Source organism: Manis javanica, chromosome 11 (assembly GCF_040802235.1).
Source record: "Manis javanica isolate MJ-LG chromosome 11, MJ_LKY, whole genome shotgun sequence".
Lineage (NCBI taxonomy): Eukaryota > Metazoa > Chordata > Mammalia > Pholidota > Manidae > Manis > Manis javanica.
This window is the reverse complement of record NC_133166.1, coordinates 82,246,082-82,267,681: the sequence shown is the minus strand read 5'-3', so window position 1 is coordinate 82,267,681 and position 21,600 is coordinate 82,246,082. Positions and strand designations below refer to the sequence as shown.

At 41.3% G+C, this 21,600-nt stretch overlaps 2 protein-coding genes across 23 annotated transcripts in view; one reads left to right on the top strand and one right to left on the bottom strand.

The window, feature by feature from the left end:
* The window catches only part of TNFSF4 (TNF superfamily member 4), a 61,227-nt gene extending 43,367 nt beyond the window's left edge, over positions 1 to 17,860 (top strand). For 3 of the 4 annotated variants that reach the window (XM_037013705.2, XM_037013704.2, XM_037013703.2), the window contains 2 exons: positions 15,573 to 15,621; positions 17,144 to 17,860. In XM_037013705.2, the coding sequence (XP_036869600.1) occupies positions 15,573 to 15,621; positions 17,144 to 17,493 (399 nt within the window). In that variant the 3' untranslated portion in view covers positions 17,494 to 17,860. Of the gene's footprint in view, positions 1 to 1,851; positions 2,137 to 15,572; positions 15,622 to 17,143 lie in introns of those variants that run through there. The other variant, XM_017640492.3, reaches the window with a different exon arrangement.
* The window catches only part of LOC118971592 (uncharacterized), a 411,068-nt gene that overhangs the window by 22,417 nt on the left and 367,051 nt on the right, over positions 1 to 21,600 (bottom strand). The window lies entirely within an intron of this gene.

Here is a 21,600-nt window from a genome sequence, read left to right as displayed (position 1 = left end):
TGAGTTCTGGTATAGGTGACCTGTGCTTTCCTGGGCCAACACAAAAATGGAAATTCATTCTGTTGCACCGTTTTTACTGTCTATAAGGAATGACAGTAACTGCCAATTTTTCTTCGTGGAAGCCAAGATGTTACAGTGAGAAGAGGTGTTGTCCAGGGCATGCGTACATACTTTATGAATGTTTGCTTGCTTACTTTTTTTCACCCTTTGGCAGCTATTTACAAATATTTTCTTTGTTTTTCAATGTTAATTGTTTTCACTGTTTCTTTTTCAGCTGGTTGGTCTGGACGTTGCTAGTAGTATTTCAGGCTTTTTTGCTGTGACTCTTTTAATCAGCTTTTGAAAATAAATAACTGGTTCCCAATTTTAATGTTTGTGACTATCAGCTATTACACAAGAATTGTGCTTCTACACACTGATTTTTCTTTCCATTTTCTTCCCTCCATACCCTGTATGTTACACATACTTTGCTCATTGGAATAACTGTTTCAAGAGAAATTTAGATGGAACTTTATTTCAGTTTTGGCTGACAGTCTATGATGCAGTGTTTGTTACCTTATCTTTCATACAAAAAGACTTGAACCTCTGAAGACCAGTATGTTCTTCAAATGTAAGGCATGATGATTATAATGAGAGTATTAATTCATATTTTAATTAATTAATACTATAATAATAAATGTACTTTCCATTTCCCACAAACTGTTTCTCTTTTGATATGCCTCATACCCACTTTCTATAAAATTATGGTGCATTTAACAGCTCATATTACTGGTATCAAATCATTCCTCCCACCATTGTTTCTTTAAATACCCATTGAATGGCTCATGAGGAGCTCAGAGAGATACACTTGCCCACAGAAGAGACAGAATTCTGTCTTAAACATCCCCTTATAACATCCTTATGTCATCAAGGATAGCAGTGGGTTTACTATCTACTCAGTAAATATTTATCAATTTGAACTCAAAATTATAAATAATTTTAACATTTATGTCAGTGGGAAAAGCATCTGCCTATTGGTAGGATGCTTATACTTTCCAAGTTCTGAGTCCACCCCTTACTTCAAAGAAACGAACAATCTTCAAAGCTTATTTAAATCTACTCATTTATTCATTCATGCAACAACTATGTATGGAGAAAAGTGGAAGGAAGGGGAAAAGGTCAAGATACTCTTCTGCTTCTTTTCTGCTGCACTTAAAACATAATCATGTATGTGTTTACTAAACTTGTCTCAAAGGACTGAATGAGAAAAAGATTGTAAGGCTCTCTAACACAGTGCCTGGCACGTGGTAGACGCTCAATATATACTAGTTTATTTGTCACGGCATAATGGACCAAAACTAGAGACTCCACTCCTTTATTTGTACAAGAGCCACCATCCCATTTTCTTTTATTCTCTTTTTCACCTTAAGAATGGTCTGTGTGTGCCTTTTCCTCTTGAATCTGCAGAGTGGGTTCAGTGCTTAGTTACCTAATACAGGGCAGACAGGAACTTCAGGCCAGCATTTTCCTTAAATCTCCTCTACGATTCAAGACACCTTGGGGAAGGGATAGATGAGCTCCTACATCAACGGATGATGATTTTTATCTCTACCAAGTGACCCACAGTTTGGATATTGGTGCGATGAGAAATTTAGAAAAGAGCACACTTATATGACTGTCACTTCACAGTCACTCAAATCAGAACTGGAATGCCACAAAAACAACTCCCTGTTAGCCCAGAGAAAAAAAAAAGAAAGAAAGTAAAGGGGAAATTCAGATTAGTCACAAAGAAGTTCCCCCGCCTGCCTGCAAAAGCTGCAGCATTAAAACTGAGAGAGATTTCTCTGCTCTCTCAATCGCCTCTTACCTCTGGTCCTGGGACCTGGGCACTTTCTGCTTGATAAGCTTGGTTTTGCCTTCCTGTCCTTCTTTGTGGGGAAGAGGCCAGTGTTCCGTCAGGCTCCCCTTTGCCACAGTTTTCATCTTCCCTGCATCCAGACTGTGGAGATGGAAGGGGTCCAACCCCTGGACGGGAATGTGGGAACTACACCAGGGAGGAGATTCCAGAACAAGCTATGGCTGGTGGCCTCCGTAATTCAGGGGCTGGGGCTGCTCGTGTGCCTCACCTACATCTGCCTGCACTTCTATACTCCTCAGGTAAGATGCATCACCGGGCTCTTCATTTCCTCCAGCTTCTGCCGATAGCAGCATCAACAGCTGCAAACGGTAAATAATCTGATGCCAAAATTGAGGGTTTTTTCCCCTCCTCAGAGATTGCAAAGTGTGGTCAAACACCCTCCTACCTCCTTTCCTTCCTTCTTTTCAGCAGTGGCAGTGGTGGGGCACAGTGGAGGCAGGGCAAGGGCACTGCTTCTGGATTATTCTTTTCTCTGCATTGCAAGAATCCTAGTATTCCTTAAGGAGCTATTACTTTGAAGCTTTGAGTCACTGATATTCTTGGTTTACCCATTCTGCTTGTGTTTGATCAGAGCATTAATATAAAAGGAAATAAGAAAGAGATCGGTTCCCCATCCCATTGTATTCACAAACCCCAGTAGATACTCAAGATTTGCTTTATTGAAGAATGCTGTAGGTATCAATATTAAGTTCTTTTAAATCGCTAACCTGTGTATTGTTAAGGGCAGAGATATTTCTCTTCATGCATGTATGTGCACATGTCCAAACATTTACCCATCAACTTAATCAGATATTGTTTCTCACAGTCTTTCTCTACCAATCACAGCTTACAGACATCACTTTGTCCAATACAGTCTGGAGAGGATGATCACCTTTCTAGTATTTCCCCCACTTAATGAAGATATTCGTTCCATTTTTCCTTCTATGTAATCTGGTCCCTTTTATGTTATTTTTGCTTATTTATGTGTTCTTAGGGACAGACATCACTAAGTCTTCAAGGATGTTCTTACCTGCAGGAGACTCCACTGAAAAGAAATTAGATGTTCAGTCTCCCCATATTCCCTTGTTGGGTGGACTCTGGTAATTGTTGTTATGCTGGCAGGTTACTTTGGTTGGTTAGAAAAGTCTCTCCTAGGTAAAGATAAGACACTGGGAACTTTACCTTCTGATGGTCATGGCAGAGACTGGGTATCTCACATTAGACCAGGATATGATGAGTAGAGTCCTAGCCAATGCCTGGGCTTGTCTGTCTACAGGAAATAGGGGGTTTTGGTACACAGAGGCTGGTGGGAGTGCGGATGTGATCGCTGTACCACCGAGAGAGCTCATGTACCCAAATTCCAGAAGTATAGCCGCAGTCATGCTCAAGTCTGCAGACCAGTGAGCACAACACAAGGGTCCTCTCCTCACCATGCCACGTACTTCCTTCTCTGTGCAGAACGCTCCGGGTGAATATTAGAGTAGGCGATTTGGGGAGAGGGTGTGGGGGAGGAGCAACATGTCCATGGCAGGATGCCCAAGACGTAGACCGGAATTAGGCTCTTCCGAGAAGAAAACAAAGAGAGTGACCAAAAATAGAACAGCTGAGTGCATTCACCAGGTCTGGGAGCACTGAGGGTGCTTTTACGAACAACCACAGTGTTATATATTTCCCTACACTGTGGGATGATAAAAAGCCAAGACAGATGGCTCCCGTCAAGGCCCAACAATCACACTAGGGCTCTGAGCATGAGAGCAAAAGGTGAGGCTTGTATAGAGCCAGCTGGAGGCGGAGCCGCCCTGACTCTCAACACCAAGGGGACACTGAGGAGAGGGTCCTTTCAGCAAATCACCCAACAATTTAGGGACAGCACCCGGGAGAAAAGCTGAATGTGTGTTTTCAGGACACGAGAATCCATAGTGAGCCAATCTCAGAAAGAACTAGCTTTCTCTCGTCCTGGCACAGAAATGGAAGCAAAATCAGAGGAGGTATGTTACAGCTGTTTGCTCAAGAAACATACTCTCACATATTATGGATACAGATTTTTTTTGGCACAGATCTTTGAAATTCTTCACTTGACATTAACTTCAAATTTTTCTCTTATTTCTAGTGAGACTGTTTTAGCTACCATAATTTCTTAGACTGTTATAGCATCCATGGCAGCACCAGAGGGTTCTTAAATTTAGTCTCCCATACTTTATTAGGGGGAAGGGTAGCATAGATAGGCAGTGTAGTCTCCCTGGAATTTAATCAAATGATGGTGGTGGGAGGGAGGTTTTGTGACAGTGAGAGAGAGAGAGGGAGGTTGAAAGAGAAGTGGTAGGGTAGCTGTTGAAAAAGGGACATAGACTGGTAACCTTTACAAACTCTTCAATAAGATCGCTTGGAATTTTGGTTGAAGGATAGGGTAGGAGATGACACAAACTCATCACCTTTTCTAAGATATAATACTACAGTGCTGTGTACAGGGGGGAAATAGAGCTGAAACACTGATTATTTACCCCATTAAATTGAATCTCTTTTACTGTAAGGGAAAGATATTTGGAGAGTCATCATGATTTTTCCTTATTTCTTAGATTTAACTTTGAGCCTTAGAAAATAATTGCTACGTGGATGGCTCTGTAAAAAATACAGATATAACTATTAAACTCCATTTGGCAGTCAACTTTCTCTTCAAATAAATAACTTTTGCTTTCTCAACACTCGGTTAAGTTTCCGTTTTTAAGATGCCAGGAGAAAACACAGACCTTACCCACTGCTCAGATTATTCACTTCCCTCTTTGGGTCTTTATTTTCTTATCTGTAACATGACACAGCTGGATCAAATGGTCAGAAAGAGTTGTAGTTCAGTATCCTGTATGTGTTTAGATATATTCAAAGAATGGGTATGAGGATTTGAGAAATGCAAAAAATAAGTAAACAGATTTTTGTTATCTAAGTTTCTAGAGTTCCCTGTTCTTAAGAAGGGATCAGAGGAAATCAAACTTGCACATGTATTTGTAATTTCTACTTATTTAGGTACCATATGAATATCTAAATAACCTATTCTGGGTTAGCATCAAACTTTACTTAGAAGGGGAAAGAAGTGGATGCCCCAGGGGAATGTCCGTGATACAAGTTAAAAAATGGAATATTCTTGTTTCCCAAACCAATACACACTCTTTGGATGTTTCCTGGGGTTGCCAATTTAAAGCACTAGGCTTCCAATCTCACCTGCAACTTCTACAAGGAACAAGGACATAAAAAAGCTGATCTGTAAGGTCAGTGATATTCATGTGTCTCAGGGCTCTTGAAGAAAGGCTCTTCTAAGATTTGTACCAGCTTTATCATAGTACTTCATTGATGTGACAGCTTTTAGTGATAATTCTTCAGCAAATCCCACAGTTAAAAAGATTTATAGTCTTATCATTTTTACTGCTGGGAAAAACAGAAGTGGAGGTACTTGGAAAGTGACCTGACCAGCTCTGTGTCAGTGAGGGCCAGAATTGGAATTCACAGTTTCTTGATGAAATTTCAGTCTGTAACTTGGATTTCTGTTTGTATCATTTAGGAAGGAAAAGAAGTTTTTTTTTTTTTTTTTCTGAAATACCTTGTCTTGATTTAGCTCAGTTTATATGTGTAACCATGTAATCAAATGAGTTTTCTAGACAAGCAAATAAATGATTTTCAATGCAACTGAGCTTGCATTTCTTAAGCAATTCTATGGGAATTAAAAAGGACATTTGAAGTGTTGAACTGATGTGTCATTAAATATTTTGAGGCTCCTTTTTTTTAAATAGAAATATGTATTTTTGAGCAGGCATTGGACATAATCTATTTACAGATAAGAAAACAGAAAGGGTAAAGCAGGGGGAGGACATGATGCTTCAGCTAATAGTAGGAGTAGTAGAAAGCCCTTAAATGGACAAGGGGGATGGTGGTGACTGGGTAGGGGTAGAAGACTTTCTAAGTAGAAAAGCCAATTGTTTAGAATGGTTGAACTTGGATGTTCATAGGGAAAGTGACAGAAAATGAGGCTGAAAATCTAGGTGGGAGCAGGTCATAAAGGATCTGTGACTCACGCTAAGAGAATGCTCTTCATTCCATTCTGTGCAAAAGGAAATACAGACAAATTTGTCAAAATGGTTCTTTTCCAAATTTCACTTTTCTTATGAAATCTGTACTGGCAAGTACAGATACTGAATCTAGTCTCACAGCACTAGGGGGCACCACAGTAAAACTAAGCATTTTCAGATCTCCTGTAGGGAGCCTACTAAGGCATTAAGATTAGACAACTTTACTCAGGAAGCCAAGTGCTGATACAGGTGTAGAAGAAGGATGAACGACATCAAGGGGGCCCTAACATGACTCACTATTTACACAGAAATGTCATTTTCTAAATGAAAATTTCCAACATATATTTCGACCAAAGTACTGAATATAAGACAAATAATTTGGACAGGGATCATGCTGGAAAATGTCACATATATATATACATATATAGAAGCAAATAAACACACATAGAGGAGAGTTTGGGAAAGGAGCAGAAAGGCCTGGAAATATGGTCTCCCTATTCTTGTCCTCGGACCTCAGCCCCACCTACTACTTATTTAGGGCCTTGCCTAGGGCCTGACCACCCTGCCCTTCCAAGCGATTTCTTTTAATACCAGTGACTTCTGTGACCTTCATTCTCAGAGAACCTGCAGCTGACCACCCATACCAGGGATCTGTCATCCATGGAAAATGAACGTGAATCTTCTGGGGTCTAAAGGAGCCCTGTACAATGTTGTTATTACTACTTAGCAAGAGAAAAGAAGCAACTGAATTACAAAGTAGGAAGATTATTTCCCACAGTCACAGATTGAAATGCGTGGTAGAGTTAGGATGAAACTGATTTCCCAACCCTACAGCTTGTGTATTTTGTTTGTAGCCACCCATACGTTTGATATCTGTATCTTTTCAAGTGAAGGAATTAAAACATTTCCTTATACAAAAATACAAAATGTCTTCTTGAATTTTGGGGGGAATTATTGGTGTGTAGAAATGTACACTCTGGGCCAGGTTTATTCCAGTCTTTTATCTTTGTGGGTAAATTCCCTGAGTGACAGTTTAATCATTTCTAAAATTGGAATCTGGTTATTGTGAAGAGCAAGTGCTGTGTAACAGAGCTTTGTAAATGCTGAGATTACTATTATTTTTTCATGAACACACTTCTGCTTCTGAAGGATGCCACTGCTAAAATGTGTACCTTGTAGCACATACATACCTACCCCCATAACTCAAATCTCAGAAAGCGTGACACTTAAGGTTAACCTTAACTTCAGGGACCTTGACTTCTCTGCTGTAATTTTTTGGATTAAAACAATATTCCACTGGAGTAATTCTAAGTCTCAAAGTTTTGAACAAAGATTTTTAACTAAGTGCTCATGGCTGCATTAGAGAACAAAGGGAGAATGAAGGGGAGAATTTATGAGGGTATGAAGTGCCTGAAAGTGGTTCAGAGATCTAAAATAATGCAGTTAAGAACACATGGTCCAGCCTGGTTAGAAATTAAGACTAGGTCAAAATTCTAGTCCTGTCTCTTTCTGTTACACTTGGCCATGACTCCATGACTTATCTTTAAGATTAGCTGGTTGTTTTAAAATTTGTTTTCTTTTCTAACATTAGTTGTTTTTGAAGAAATATTGAGGGAAAAATTTATGATCTGGTATAAAGGGAGGAAAGGATTTTTTTAAAAAAGGAATTTAAATCTACTTACACAATTGCAGATAACATGATCAATGAAGTTTTGACAATTGTTTAATACCTTCTAGGTTATTTTTATAAAATACAGCATTGCATTAGTGGTGTATTCATAGAAGAGAAAGGTGATCTAGATTCAGGCACCAGCTCCCCATTTATTCTCTCTTATTTCTCTCTCTCTCTGTTTTTTAAACAAAAAGAACTTTAGATACATACTCTCCCCAAGCCCTTCTAGTTTTATCAGACTCTGATTCAAAGATTGACTTGAATGTGATAGTGTAATCTGTACACTATTTGCAAATGCCTATACAGCCATGCATTCATTTCACTGGGCTGGCAGAGCAAGTTACCACCAACTGGTGCCTAAGGCAACAGAAATTTATTCTCTCTTAATTCTGGAGGATAGAAGTTCAAAATCAAAGCGTTGGCAGGCCCATGCTACCTCTGAAGGCTTTCAGGAAGAATCCTTCCTTCCCTTTTTGGCTTCTGGTCACCCCCAGCCCTCCATGGTTTCCTTGACTTGTAGCTACGTCACCCCGAGCTCTGCTTGTGTCTTCGCATGGCCATATCCCCTGTGTGTATCTCTGTGTCCTCTCTGAATCTTTTAAAGACCCCAGTCATATTGGATTTAAAGCCCACCCTAACCTAGTTGGCCTCATGTTAACTAATTACAACTTCAAAGATTCCATTTCAAGTAAAGCCACATACTGAGGTTCTAGGCAGAAATGCATTCTGGGGAACACTCACTATAAACCATGCATTCATTCATTTATTGAGCAATATCTATGGAGCACCAGTTACTTGTCAGATACTGAGGAGACAATGGTGAGCAAGACATGGGTCTTCCCAGCCCTCCCAGAGTTTCCAACCAGGGTGGAGAGAAGATGGTTAAAGACGCAATTGACATGGTGCGTGGTAAGTACTGGATAATCAAGTCGGGTGTAGTTCTTCAGGAAGAAGTTTCACAGAAAGCTCTCTACCAGCTTCAATGCCTAGGTTCCTGACTTGGGATTACAAAGTTAGCCCCCTTTCTTTTGCACGAGGTGCTCTATTTCTCTTCCATTAATTAACAGGAAAGCTTTAGTTTAAAAGGTCACTGTCATGTCACCACCACCACCATCCCACTGCTCTTCTGTGATGAATTTAACCAGTCACCAATCTCAGTTCACACCAGAATAGAGGCTGGAGATTATTTAGCCTCATGCAAATGAGGCGGAGAGCTTCACTGCGCAAAGAGCTCTAGAGATACTCCTGGTTGTCCCTCAGCTGTCAGAGGGGCTTGTGGGAAGGGGGCTTGCTGCTGCTGCTTTTCCAGCAGAGGGACTTCTTGTGTTGAAAAGATGGGCTGTTCCAAAGGTCTTCTAACCACCCAACCCCTTGGGACTTCTCCTCTGAATGCTGTGATTTGGCTAAACTCTGATACGGTAGAGTCTTTAGACACTGCTTGTTCCACGGTTTTAACTGAGGTTGGACATCAGGATAAGGAAATAAGAAACTGAGGAAAAGAAGGGACCTGTTCTGGCCTTTTTTATGTTTTAATGGCTGAATAATGTAGATCACTGTCAAATTGCTGTGCTATATACTTGAAACCAATATGATATTTCATATCAACTACATTTCAATTTTTAAAAGTTTTAAGAAAGCAGTGTCTTTGCATGTGTCTTCCATTCTCAGCCCAAAGCCTTGTCCATTCTGCTCAGTTGCCTCTCCGCAGGCAGTAGTCCCTCCTTTTAGTAGAACAATGAGATGGGGAATGAGTGACTTCAAATAGAAAGATATTGATTGTAATCATCATACCACTTCCTTTGCACTCAGATGAATGGGGCAATTTTAAAAACCTTGAGCATTGTATGGTGTTGGCTAGAGCTAGTATCCAATATTGTATGATTAGGTAGCCACTAGCTAAGATCTGGGCATAGGCCTAAGGGGCTAAGTTTTGCCTTAGCTCAGCAAACATTTATTTACTGAATGCCATTATGTCTGAAGCATTGTGATATTTATGATCATGTCATGGGCACATTGTAAACCGACTGCACAGTTTTTTAGACACTAAGCTGCTAAAGGATATCATGGTGGAGACTTACCCAGTCACTAAGGTGAGGAAGGAGTCCTAAGAAATGTTTTGGCAGACCACTCCGTCAGTGTGTCATGAAAATTTTCTGTTAATGTAGAAAGGGAAACCCCTATATAAGAATCTCTTCCTGTTGAGGATATAAAGAGTCAGCTACATGAGCTCAATTACATAATTTTGAAGATGTGCTCATATTACATGGGTGCTTTTGATTCATTCTTTTCCCTGAATACCTGAGTTTCCTCTCAGGAATCTGTTAATTGCTGAACCTTCGGGCCAGTGAAACCCCAGTTCTTGTCTTCATATAGAGAGGAGGGGGTCAGAAAATCAAGGCCTCTCTGAGGGACAGCCATTACTAAATAAATTTGAGAAGAAGACTGGAAGTGTTTGGAGAGAGGAGGCTATCTTAGGGTATCACACGGACTGTAGAACAGAGAAGAACAAAAGTTAGAGAGATTAACGCAAAAGGGTGCTGGCGGCCATGGTGAAAAGGGATGGAGAAAGAGATTTTGGGTGACAATTAAAATGGTTTTTCTTGTGTTAATTAAATCCTAATAGACTCTTCATTCAACAAGGTTTTCAAAGCCACATGTATTTGTCTCTAAGAAATGTAGCTTGTGGGATAAGGTTTATGAATATGGAAGCCTTCTTGGCCAAAGAAGCTGTTTTTGCCCCTTCGTCCCGTCCTCTTTTCTGGCTGAGGTTCTCAACTTCCCCGGTCAGAAGTGGGAGCCCTGCCCTTTGTAAGGTGGCAATTTCCACTGAGTACACACTAAATCCACTAGGATGAAGGGCTACCTTCCCAGCCTACTGTCACAGGCAAGTATGGAAATTCTACCTCCTTCTTCAGAGGTTTCTTGAGACACAACCTGAGAACTCCTGAGGCTGTGCTTTCACGATCTCTCAGATCTCCTCTGAAATGCATCCGGAGATGGGAGAGGAGAGGCTCACATCCCAGTGGAGGTGGCCTGGTAACCTGGGAGTCCCCATCACAGATCTGTTGCCCCACCATCCTGACTCACACCCACCTCACTCCCACCTGGGACCTGACACTGTGGCCTGGTATCAAGTGGGGAAGGATAAGGCCTTCTCTTGGTTTCACCCTTGATGAATATCATTCCTTCAGTCACAGATACCTCTCTCCAGGACAAATGCCAAGTGAGTATAAGATTGGCAGCCTCATGCCATATCCCAGTGAGCCAGAATTAGCAGCTCACACTCTCCAAAGATGAGCTTTCTAAATGAGCATCTCTTTGGGAACTTAGCAAAGGCAGTTGGATAAATGCTAGAGAGCAGACACTTTTCATTTATGTTCTCAGGTAACTCAGTGCTCGAGGTGCTTAGAGAGTCTGGAAAAGGCCTTAATTCTGACTCTTCTTTGCAGCACCTACCTGTAGTCTCCTTTGGGCTTGTCCCTAGGCCTGGGGTCCTTTGCCTGGACAATTGTATGTAACCAGAGCCCAGCTAAAGGTTCTGCGAACTTGAACTACACAGACAGCCTTGAGTTGCCCAGAGAGCTCTTTTCTGCAAAACTTATAGACATTTTGAGGTATATCTGAATATTTTGACAACTGTCTAAAACCTAATATTTTATTCTTGTTCTGTGTTGATGATGAATATAGTTCACATTTATCTTGGACCCTCGGACAAATACTTTCATAGGGTGTTTTTTATTCTTAAGGTAGTGTAGGATAAAGAAAAGGGTATTACCATAAACTTGGGGTTCAATCAAACTCAAGTTAATACCTGTTTATTCCTGGGCAAGCTCTTAATAGCACTGATTCTCATTTTCTTGTCTGTGAAACATTGGTAATTATTATTTCTACTTGATAGGATTATTTTGAAAAGCAAATGAGGCAATCAATTTGAGAAAGAACAGTACATTGCCTGGCATTTGTAAATTCTCAATAAGTTTCTGTTCTTCGTCTTGAATACAACAAAAATGGTCTCATTTCTAGACCTTTCTTCCATAGAATGTCCTTTGATAATCTGGGTCCACTTCTCTTTCAAGGTCTAAGTCCAAGTCTTTCCTCCTTGAACTGCCAAAGCCTGACATGATTTTTCTGTCCTCTGGTATCTTACAGCATACATTACCTATTGACATTTACCAAAGATTTTATGTAGAAGGACTATTTCCCTATGTGGCATATATGTTTGTCAAAAATAAGGTTTGTGTGTTCTGTGCTTTTGTGTTCCCAGAGTTGAAGGTCATGTCTGCTACAGAGCAGGTACTCAGTAATTGTTGATACTGTTTCAAACCACCAAGTAATATGACAACCATATTCAATCCACTATTGAATAAAACTCAGAGGAGAGCAAATGTTTCTTGAGCACCAGCTTTGAGACAGGCATGCTTTTTGCCAAGGGCATGGTTGAAGATACATTCTTTGGACGGAGACCTTCAGAAGTTCACAGTTTAGTGTAGTCATTCTCAAATTCTAAACCTTGGATGCCTGTAAAAATGCAGATTCCTGGGTCCCCCTAGACCATCTGAATCAGAATCTTTATGAACAAATTGGCTACTTGCACATTTGAACAAAAGTCCCAAGTGATTCTAATGCACATTAGAGTTTGAGAACATTGGGCTGGCAGACCTTCCCATTGCAACATCAGTTGCTCTTAGATGTGACATATGTGCATTTTTCAGTCACTTGGTCAAATAGCCCATATATCCGTTGCCTAGTGGATATTCTGTTGCTCCTGTTTTCTTGGCTTCGCTTATGACAGCTCCTGAAGCCTGGAGGGAAGCCTGAACTCTGGACTCTCCCTTTGCACTCTCATGATGAGGTCATTGTGAAACCACTGCCTGACAATTTTGTGTGTGTGTGTGGTATCTTCTCTCCTCCAAGCTTGGCACTGAAATGGACGCATAAATGGAGTATTTATGAAGTCTTTAGAGCAGTGTCTTCTCACTTCAAATTTTCATGGGGAGAAAAAAAGCTACTTGTTGGGTATAATGAAAATTGTACTGGGGTAGAGGGCAGGAGTTGGGGTCCTTCACTTATGTGGCCCAGGATTTCTTTGTCTGTCAAACATAAGGTTCAACTAGAAGATGATTTATTTTATAGTCACTCTTCTGAGACCATTGAATTCAGATTTCAGAGCCATACTTTCTTTGTGTAGACTCTTGGGACTTCGCATTTCACCTCTGAGGGTGGTGTGGGTTCTTTAAGACTTTCCAGACTGAAGAAGCTTTATTTTAGAGCTTGTCCTTGCCCTCTGATATTTTCCATTTTCTCATTTTCTTTTAGTATCTAGAGAAGGTCTGAGGATTTTGCTTTTCTTGATATTTAAAGAGACCACATCTGCACATCCAGATAAAATAAATATCTTCTGATTGTTTTCTGGTGACCTTTCTCATGAAGCTTAGATCCTTCTGTGCTGTTTGTCTGGGCCACAAAGAGCCAGAGAACCAGTAACAATATTACATCTTATTTTCACAGATCTGAAAAGTAAAGCTCAGGAATAGTATATCTCATTTCCAAATTCATAAAGCTGAAAAGCTATAGCATGGATTGAATCTGATTCCCAAGCCTATGCTTTCTTGTGGTACCAGGCTCCATTCAAGGGCAAAGAGATCAGAGAAAGTGGTTGGTTAGAGCTTAATACACAGAAAGGATATGTGTGGCAGTAAAGCTTGACAAGGAGGTTGGAGCTAGGCTGTGGGGGGCCTTGTTGGGCACCACGGGGGTGTTTCTGGGCACAGGGTAGTCAGAATGAGGAATCAGATAAGGAAGGTGAGGGGAAAAGCTGTAGAAGGGCAGGGAACAAGAAGAAGGACCATCTTATTTTATTTCACAACATTTCCTAGATAATGGTACTGAAGTTAGTAAGAGACTTCTGTGAGTATGTAAACTTTTAATGCTTGGGTGACCTTCTGGAGAAGGAACCAGAAGCCTGAGTCTGGGGTTCCAGGAGATCCACACAAGAAAGGAAGTCACGTGTGTTTTCTGTGCTGCCTCTTGGCATTTCAGTCTCGGGGTGTCCTCTTGGTCACTACCACTCAGACGTCTTCAGGGTCTTCAAAACATTGGGAAATTTCTTTGGTTTGTTGAGATCTTTAGGAAATTTTTTTGCAAAGTCAGCCAAATATTCAAATCATGAGGGTCTTTGGGTCAGAGACACTGATACAAATTTGGGGATGGGTATGCTTCTTTTTTTTTTCTTCTTTTCTTACAGTTGACTTAGAGCAGCAACTTTTACAATCGAATCTAAATCATGGAATGGTTAGAACTGCAAGGCATTCCTGTGATCTTCTTGTCATTTCTAAGATGAGAACATTGACTCCTGGGAAGTTCTGAAACTCCCCTAAATGGACACCATACCTGCCTGGCTGTTGTTAGAACCCGAGGTGCTGCAGGCTTAGGCCTGCCCTCCACTTCACAGACTGCTTCTGACTCTAACAAGGTGGCCATCACACAGGCCTGCCTGGAGGGCAGTGGGGGCACAGATTTATCTAGGAGATACGGTGATAAGGTAATAGGCTTTTTGAGAGGCTTCCTCCAGAACATTGCCTTAAGCATGAAGGACAATAGTTCAGGGCACACAGTTTCTAGAGGGGCGAGAGCCAGACTCCAGAGTCAGTGCCTCTCTCCATGTGCTCATTGTTGAATTAACATCGCTCCTGAGGACCAGCCACTGGCAGGGCTCAGAAAGGCTCTCCGTTCTTGCTTTGCCTTTGGTGTCAGCATGGTAAGATTTGTGATTTTACCTGTGAGGGGGGTAGGGACTCCTCTGTGTGGGCAGTCCCCAGTGGAATCCGCTTGACTGCAGCTACTAATGTGCCAGGAGAGCAGGAAGCAGGGATTCCACACCTCAGGGTATGAGAGCAAATCCCTCCCCAAAGTTTGGTCAGGACACCATGCCAAGAATAACCTTACGGGAGGAGCTGTTGTTCTTGGCAGGAACAATAGGCAGTGTTTTCTTCAATGTCTTTTTTTAGTATGTAATATATGGTTCAAATTTCAAAACTGTAAAAATGTAGACCATGAAAAGGAAGGCTCCCTCCAACTCCTGACCTCAGGCTTCCAATTATTTTTTCCAGGGCAACATTTATGACCAGGGTCTCAGACATGTTCAATGCCCATATGAGCATTATTATTTTTATACACAAATGGGAATGTATTTCATGTATGATTCTGCCCTTTGCTTTTACTTTTTTCACTTAATCTATTTCAGAGTTTACTCCGTGTTGAACTGCTTTGTTCTTTTAACCACTGAATTACTACAAACATATGTTCTACCTGATTTTCTTTCTCCATTGTTTTACTTCTTTCTGGCTGTTGAGAATTCACTTGGCTCAAGTTAGGTTTTTCAAGAGGCTGAAGAGAAGGGAAAGACATTAGAAGAAGTTGCACTCAGATCTACTGAACTCTGAGGGATTAGACCAGTTTTTATCACCTGTATGTCCTGAAAACAGGACATTCTAACTCCTGTGTTACAGTGAAAGAGCAAGCAGCCAGGAAGCTTCCAGAATTCAATCCCAGCGCATTCTTGCAGTTTGTGGGCACCGCGATTGATTGGTCACACCCTCTCCATGAGGAGATCTCTATGGCTGAATGGGTTTCTTGAGAAGATGAGTATTAATAATATGTTCCCCAACAATAATAAATTGGGGCTCAATGAGCCAAAACAATATCCCAAAAAAGAGTTTAGTAGAAATGAAGATAGATTTTTAGATGCTTGCACGGAAGAGCTGAATAGTCCTGACTTATCTCAGAAGCTATTGAAAAGCAAGGGGGACACAGGTTGGAAGTCTGGGTCTGATCTTCATAGAAAGAACCAAGTCCCTTGTCAAGTTGTTGCCTCTGCAAGCTACCGTGTTTCTGCTTCATAGGATATGACTGGTCAATTCCATTTGTTCACCTTCATTTTTCTAAAAATATACCATTTTTCCTCCTTCAGGTGCCACCTCAATATCCTCCAATTCAAAGTATCAGAGTACAGTTTACCAGTAAGTATGGTCAAAAGTTTAACTGATTCATATTTTAAAAAGAATCTTCTCTCCAGTCTCTTAATTTTCTCTAGAACACAAGGCCTCTCTCTGTCCTCAGGAAAGCTCTAAATCCTGGAATTATTGGAGCATGCATATCATCTTCATTAGGGACACAAAAGGGGGTATAAAGAAGAAAAGGAGTATAATTAGTTACCTAATATGTGCTTGCCATTGTATTAATTACATTATGTGCCTCACTTAATCCTTCCAGGGACCCTCTGAGTAGGAATTATTCTCATTTTTTAGGTAGTGAAGCTAAAGCTTTACTTCTTACAAGTTGGCCTGACTGTAAGTCACATCATTTCACATTGTTACAGGACACACTTTTTACCTTAATGTGAGTGGAGAGAGGCCCAGATATGAAGGCAAGGTGGTTCTTTATCAGGAGAACATTATTTGGATCTATGAATCCTACTAGGACAAGCACCAGCAGTTTCTATATGGTTATTCATTTGTTTATTAAGTCCCACTGAGCCTGATGGGAAATATATCTTGCCTTCAGTGGTCCTCGTTTTCAATTCAAAGATGCCCCCTGAGCTTGGTACAAAGCAACAATTACTGAACTGTATCCAGCAGTGGGAACCGATCCTTTCCTGTCACCAAGAGACATGCAACAGAGCAGGAAGTCTGAGATGTGGTTTCTTGGCCATTCAGCTGATATTGGAGCTGAGATGGAAATAAAATAAATTCAGTCTTTTTGATTTACACTTGGAATGGCCCCACGCAAAGCTACCAGAGCCATCACTCTGCACCTGCCTCCTCCTTTTCCTCCTTCTATTCTTTCTCCTGTGGCAGCAACTCTTCCCAAGGCACATTCCAGGAAAAACTCACAACAGAAGGGGAGAAGGGAGAAGCAAGTTTGTTCCTGAGCTCTTCCATCTGCATCTTACTGAGCAGAACCTGAACCCACAGACATTCTGTGCATAGTAGCCTTTTAAAGCTTAAATGAGTGCAGGCAAAGGCCAGTAGTACATGCTGTAGGCTAGTCCAGTGCCCGGGGCCTGGGACAAATTTGCATTTCATGATCAGGTGAAGAGAGGATAGGGAAGAGAGTTAAAAGCAATTGCTTTGCATGGAGGTGGTGTGCAGGATCCAGGCAAGGGGCACTCCCAGCACCCTTTGCCCTAGTCTAGCTATTGAGAAGAAAGGAGGCACTGAAGTTGTGGAACCGCTGCTTTTGAAAAATTAGGGAAACCTCAAAGCTCCATTTCTTTCCACAACTGCTGTGACAACTGCTGATCACTATAATCTCCCAGTTCTATCTGAAACCCTGTTGGCCGCTAGCTTTGCCTCTTCCATTCCTCAGGTAAAGTAGATTCTAACCCTCATGTAGAGACACAGTGCTCTCTCTCTTTCATTCTTCTCAAAATCACTATCACTTTGTCTTACATGTTTCCAGATGTACTGGAAGGTTGATACCAAATGCTGTGCTTAAGGAATGATTCTTGTGTTCTTTTCCTTCTTGCCCTGCCCTCCTTAGGATGTGATAATGAGAAAGGTTTCATCATCACATCCCCAAGCAAGTATGAGACCATGAAGGTGCAAGACAACGCAATCATCATCCGTTGTGATGGATTTTATCTCATCTCCCTGAAGGGCTACTTCTCCCAGGAGCTCAGCCTCAGCCTTCATTACCGGAAAGGTCGGGAACCCCTCTTCTCCCTGAGCAAGGTCAAGTCTGTCAACTCCATTGCGGTGCCCTATCTGGCTTTCAAGGACAAAATCTACTTGAATGTGACCACTGATGATACCTCTTGTGAAGATATCCAGGTGAATGGTGGGGAACTGATTCTCATTCATCAAAATCCTGGTGGATTCTGTGCCTACTGAAGACTTGATGGCCACATCTGAGCCAGGCACCAGCATGGACACAGAGCTGGGGGTGGACAGGACAGTGATTCTACCTTGAGGGTAGAGGAGCTGTCCCGATTCGGCCCCTGTATCTGGCCACACAGGATGTGACCAGAAGCAGATTCCCCCACTCAGGGATATTTAATACTTATTTGACACACCACTTAACTTTATTTATCCTCATATCTTGTCAAGCTAGCCTTCATCCATCACGACTGCCTCAAGCCTCTAAGGCACATCTGTGAGAATGAGAAAATGTGTCTCTCCCTTAAGACACATTGCTTCTATTGGTCAAGAAATTGTCACAGTAAACTTTTCTTATTAAATAAGACACTTGACTACCATTTGCTGGAAACTTGACACCTGGCACTGTCAAAATGAAGAGGACCAAGGAGGGGGCTATGAATCTGCCAAAGGTGGTGTGGACTAACCCTTGGCAGCCAAAGCTGCCTCTCCAAGATGAAATTGGCTGCAGTTTGCATATTGCCTAAATACCTCTCACATTTGGTGGTGTTCAAAAGGAAAATGAACTTGTAAAAAGCTGTCAGGACTTGATGAAGAGTAAGCTGGCTAAGGAGTGCTTTTTTTCTTTACCACTTTGCTTTCCCACCCTCCAAATGTTCCCAGTAGAATTTCCCTTCGAAGAGTCATCCTGGGGTGACACTGTGAAAAATCTCATCAGTGATTTGAGGAAAACTGAGAGAGATTTTTCTAAACTGGGAGAGTGAGATAATTCATTGTGAAAGTTATCTTTATTGCACAGGAGAGCAGTGAAACTGGACCTCTCAGGGTAAGTCAGTAAGAATTTAAATAGTCTGGGGAAGATAACACAAACTTTGCCACTGATAGGCAAAGCGACACGGGCATCTTCCTGCTTATGCCGAGAGACACCTCAGCCCCATGCCTTGTACACATGGTACCACATTGCTAGTTTCAAAAATGAGGCAATTCTGTTATCAAATGCAACTTTATATCAAAAGACACTGAGAAGTTATTGTATCTTTTGAAAAATAAGGATCTCTTTTTAGAAACATCATAGTATCACAGGTGACCTCACATTGATAATTGACCAGAAGGACCAACAATCAACCAATATCAAGGCTTTTAAGGGAATAAGATCCTACTGTATTTAGTTTAAATGTCCCTGTTGATGTATCAGGCTTACGGCATTATGCAGAAATGTGATTTTTTAATAGCCTAATTTCCAGATGATTTGTAAGTTTTTAAATTTTTGATAAAAAGATGTTTTAATTGTAGCAAATGCTCCCCTGCCATTTTCAGTAGAGTTTACAACCTATCCTAGAATCTTTCTGGATGATTTTGTGCCATCACAGTAATTGCACTGTGCTGATACATACTGATATCCAGAAAGGTGGAAGGCAGTTTGCTCCTACACTAAATGGTCTCAATTACATTCAGACTATTTTTTCTGCCTGTCTAACACAATTTTCCATCTCCTTGTAAGTGTCTATCTCCAACTATATTCCCACCCCTTTATTTTAATCTGATATGGAGAGAAGGTAAATAAAAAGGCTTAGTAAAAAGAAGCTAAAGAAGAGAAATTGTGCATAAGGCAAGAGTAACCAGTTCTGAGTGGCCGCCAAGGCACTCACGTAATCAAACAGAATAATCATTCTTGGTAAACATTTATGGAGGGCCTCCTGTGGACCAGGTATTGGGCTAAATGCTTTATATTGATTGTTAGGAGCAAGATAACCTGTGGTATCTGTTTTGACTACTAAGAGGATTTAAATGTGTGTGTGTGTGTGTGTGTGTGTGTGTGTGTGTGTGTGTGTGTGTGTTACTGACTGTGACCTGCAAAGTCAGTTACTCAGTGAGTGACATCTAGTAAGTAAGTGGTTGTAACTATAGATAATATTTAAGAAAACCTATGTTTACTTGTTTAAGTTTGGAATTGCTCACTGTATTTCTCCTGGACATGCACATTCCAGGCCTAAAGCATGATTGCTGTTCTGTGGGCTGTCTTTGGTGCCTGGGCCCCTCATGCCAGGTGCCTACTCCTTTTGGGTTCCCATGGCCTGCTCCTCCCATGCCAGACTCTTTCAGCCACACAGGGACACTGCTGCCATGCACCACCCTCTCTCCCCCACCTTCCACCCATCTAAATATGCGTGCCCCCTCTAAGTAATTCCTTTGAAGGGATAACTAACCCTTCTGTGGACACAAAAGCATTTTGTGGAAAGAGAACTGCATGAGAAGTGAGGAGATTAGAATTTTACTTTGACTCCATCCCTAACTAGCCAAGTGAACTGGGGCAAATATGTTCCAATTTTTGGATCCTGCTTTCCCTTCTTGTTAAATGATCATTTTAGAATCTTAGGCTCCTAGTGTTAACTGTGAATGTACATACTAAAAATGTCTATGTACTGGTTACTATGAGTCAAGATGTGGTAACCTTCCCTTTCATTGTGTGGAATTTTTTTTTTTCTTGGACAAGCTAACACCTTCCCTCAGCCTTCTTGGTAGTTCCTTCAAAAGTAACTGTTACTTAGTGGCTTTCTATTTAGGGAATGGCTTAAGGGAGCCCAATCTTGATCCAAAATCATAATTTGTTCTTAAGCATACTGGGCAGGTCCCCTATTTTAAGCCACAATTTTTTATTTAGTGCTTTCCTTGCTCTGAGAGTATTAATATTAATATTAATAATATAGCTAATAATAATATTGGCATTTACATGGAAACAAATAAAATATCAGAATTCATTACTGGTTAGAGTGTTGGAGTTTTTTTTAATCCTTATACTTGCCTAGGTCTGATCTGCTAATTCCCTGATGGGGGAAAGAGGGGGCAAGTGTTCCAGCCTCCTGCCTGCCTCTGGGGATAGTCCAGCTGAACTGCCCAACTCCATCTTTGCTTTTGAAAAGACATTTACTGAAAGTCCTCAGAGCAACTCTCTGGTTCAAGGGCATGCTTCAGTTAGAATTCTGTTAATGCACTATTCTTCTTTCCCTCAACTTCTTGCCACATTTCTAACACTGACATGATTTCTTTGAGTATTATACCCCTTTTCCTTAGTAGTAATTGCATCTGCAGTCTCAAGAAGAGGTCCCCACTCTTAATGGGCTGTGTGTGTGGTTCGGACCCTGTGGACCCTGTGGCGCCTGTGATGGTGTTGATGCCTCTCTTCCTGCAGTCTCCTCTTCCCTGGCTTCTTGAGCCTCAACTTTGTTCTGGTCTTCTCTTTTCCTCTCTGTTCTCTGCCTTTCTCAGTCCACTTCACCCCTCACTCTTCCTCTTTCCCTGTCCCCTCATCCTCCCCTTGAATGCTGGTGTTCTCTAGGGCTCTACCTTCAGCCCTCTTCCTTCTTTACACCAGAGGCCATAGTCGGGCAGTAAATAAGCCACAGTCTGGCCTACGTTTGTGTTCAATTTGTTGGGAAATTTCAGGCTTCTTTTGATAAGACAAAACAAACAAACAAAACCCCCCCAAAACCCCCAAGAGATCTCGTGGTGCTGGGCCAAATTTTACCCTGGAAGCAAGTCATCTCAAGCAGAGGAGCAGCCTTTTTCTTTAGAGAGACTATGCACTTGGTATTTCCTGAGTTCCTCCCAGTCACACAGTACAAACATGCTTATACCAACTTACTTCACTAGTTTGCTCCCTGGCCATGAGGCACTGAGAGTTGTGATCTCAGCTGTGTACACTTGTTGACTTCATTGATTCTTATGCCCTCAACCACAGCTCAGACACCAAACTAAAAGCATTTTCCAGCTCAGATATCTTCCACGCCAGTGTCACACCTACTGTAACCGTCTGTGTTATTAGTAATAAAATGCCATTTATGGAATACTTATGATATGACAGATACCATATTAGCCATTTTATATGAATTATTTTTATCTTCCTAACAATGCTTTGAGATAGGTATTATTATTCCTATTTTATGTATGAGAATCTGAAACTCTATGAGGTAAGGTAACTTGCCCAAAGCTGTGTACCTAGTAAGTGGTGGAGCTCAGTCAGGTTCTGGCCAAGCATGGTTGATACTGAACCATGCTTAACTACTAATACTCTCCTGCCCGCAGGAAGCCCATGTAAATGTAATGGGAACCTCTACTCAGAAT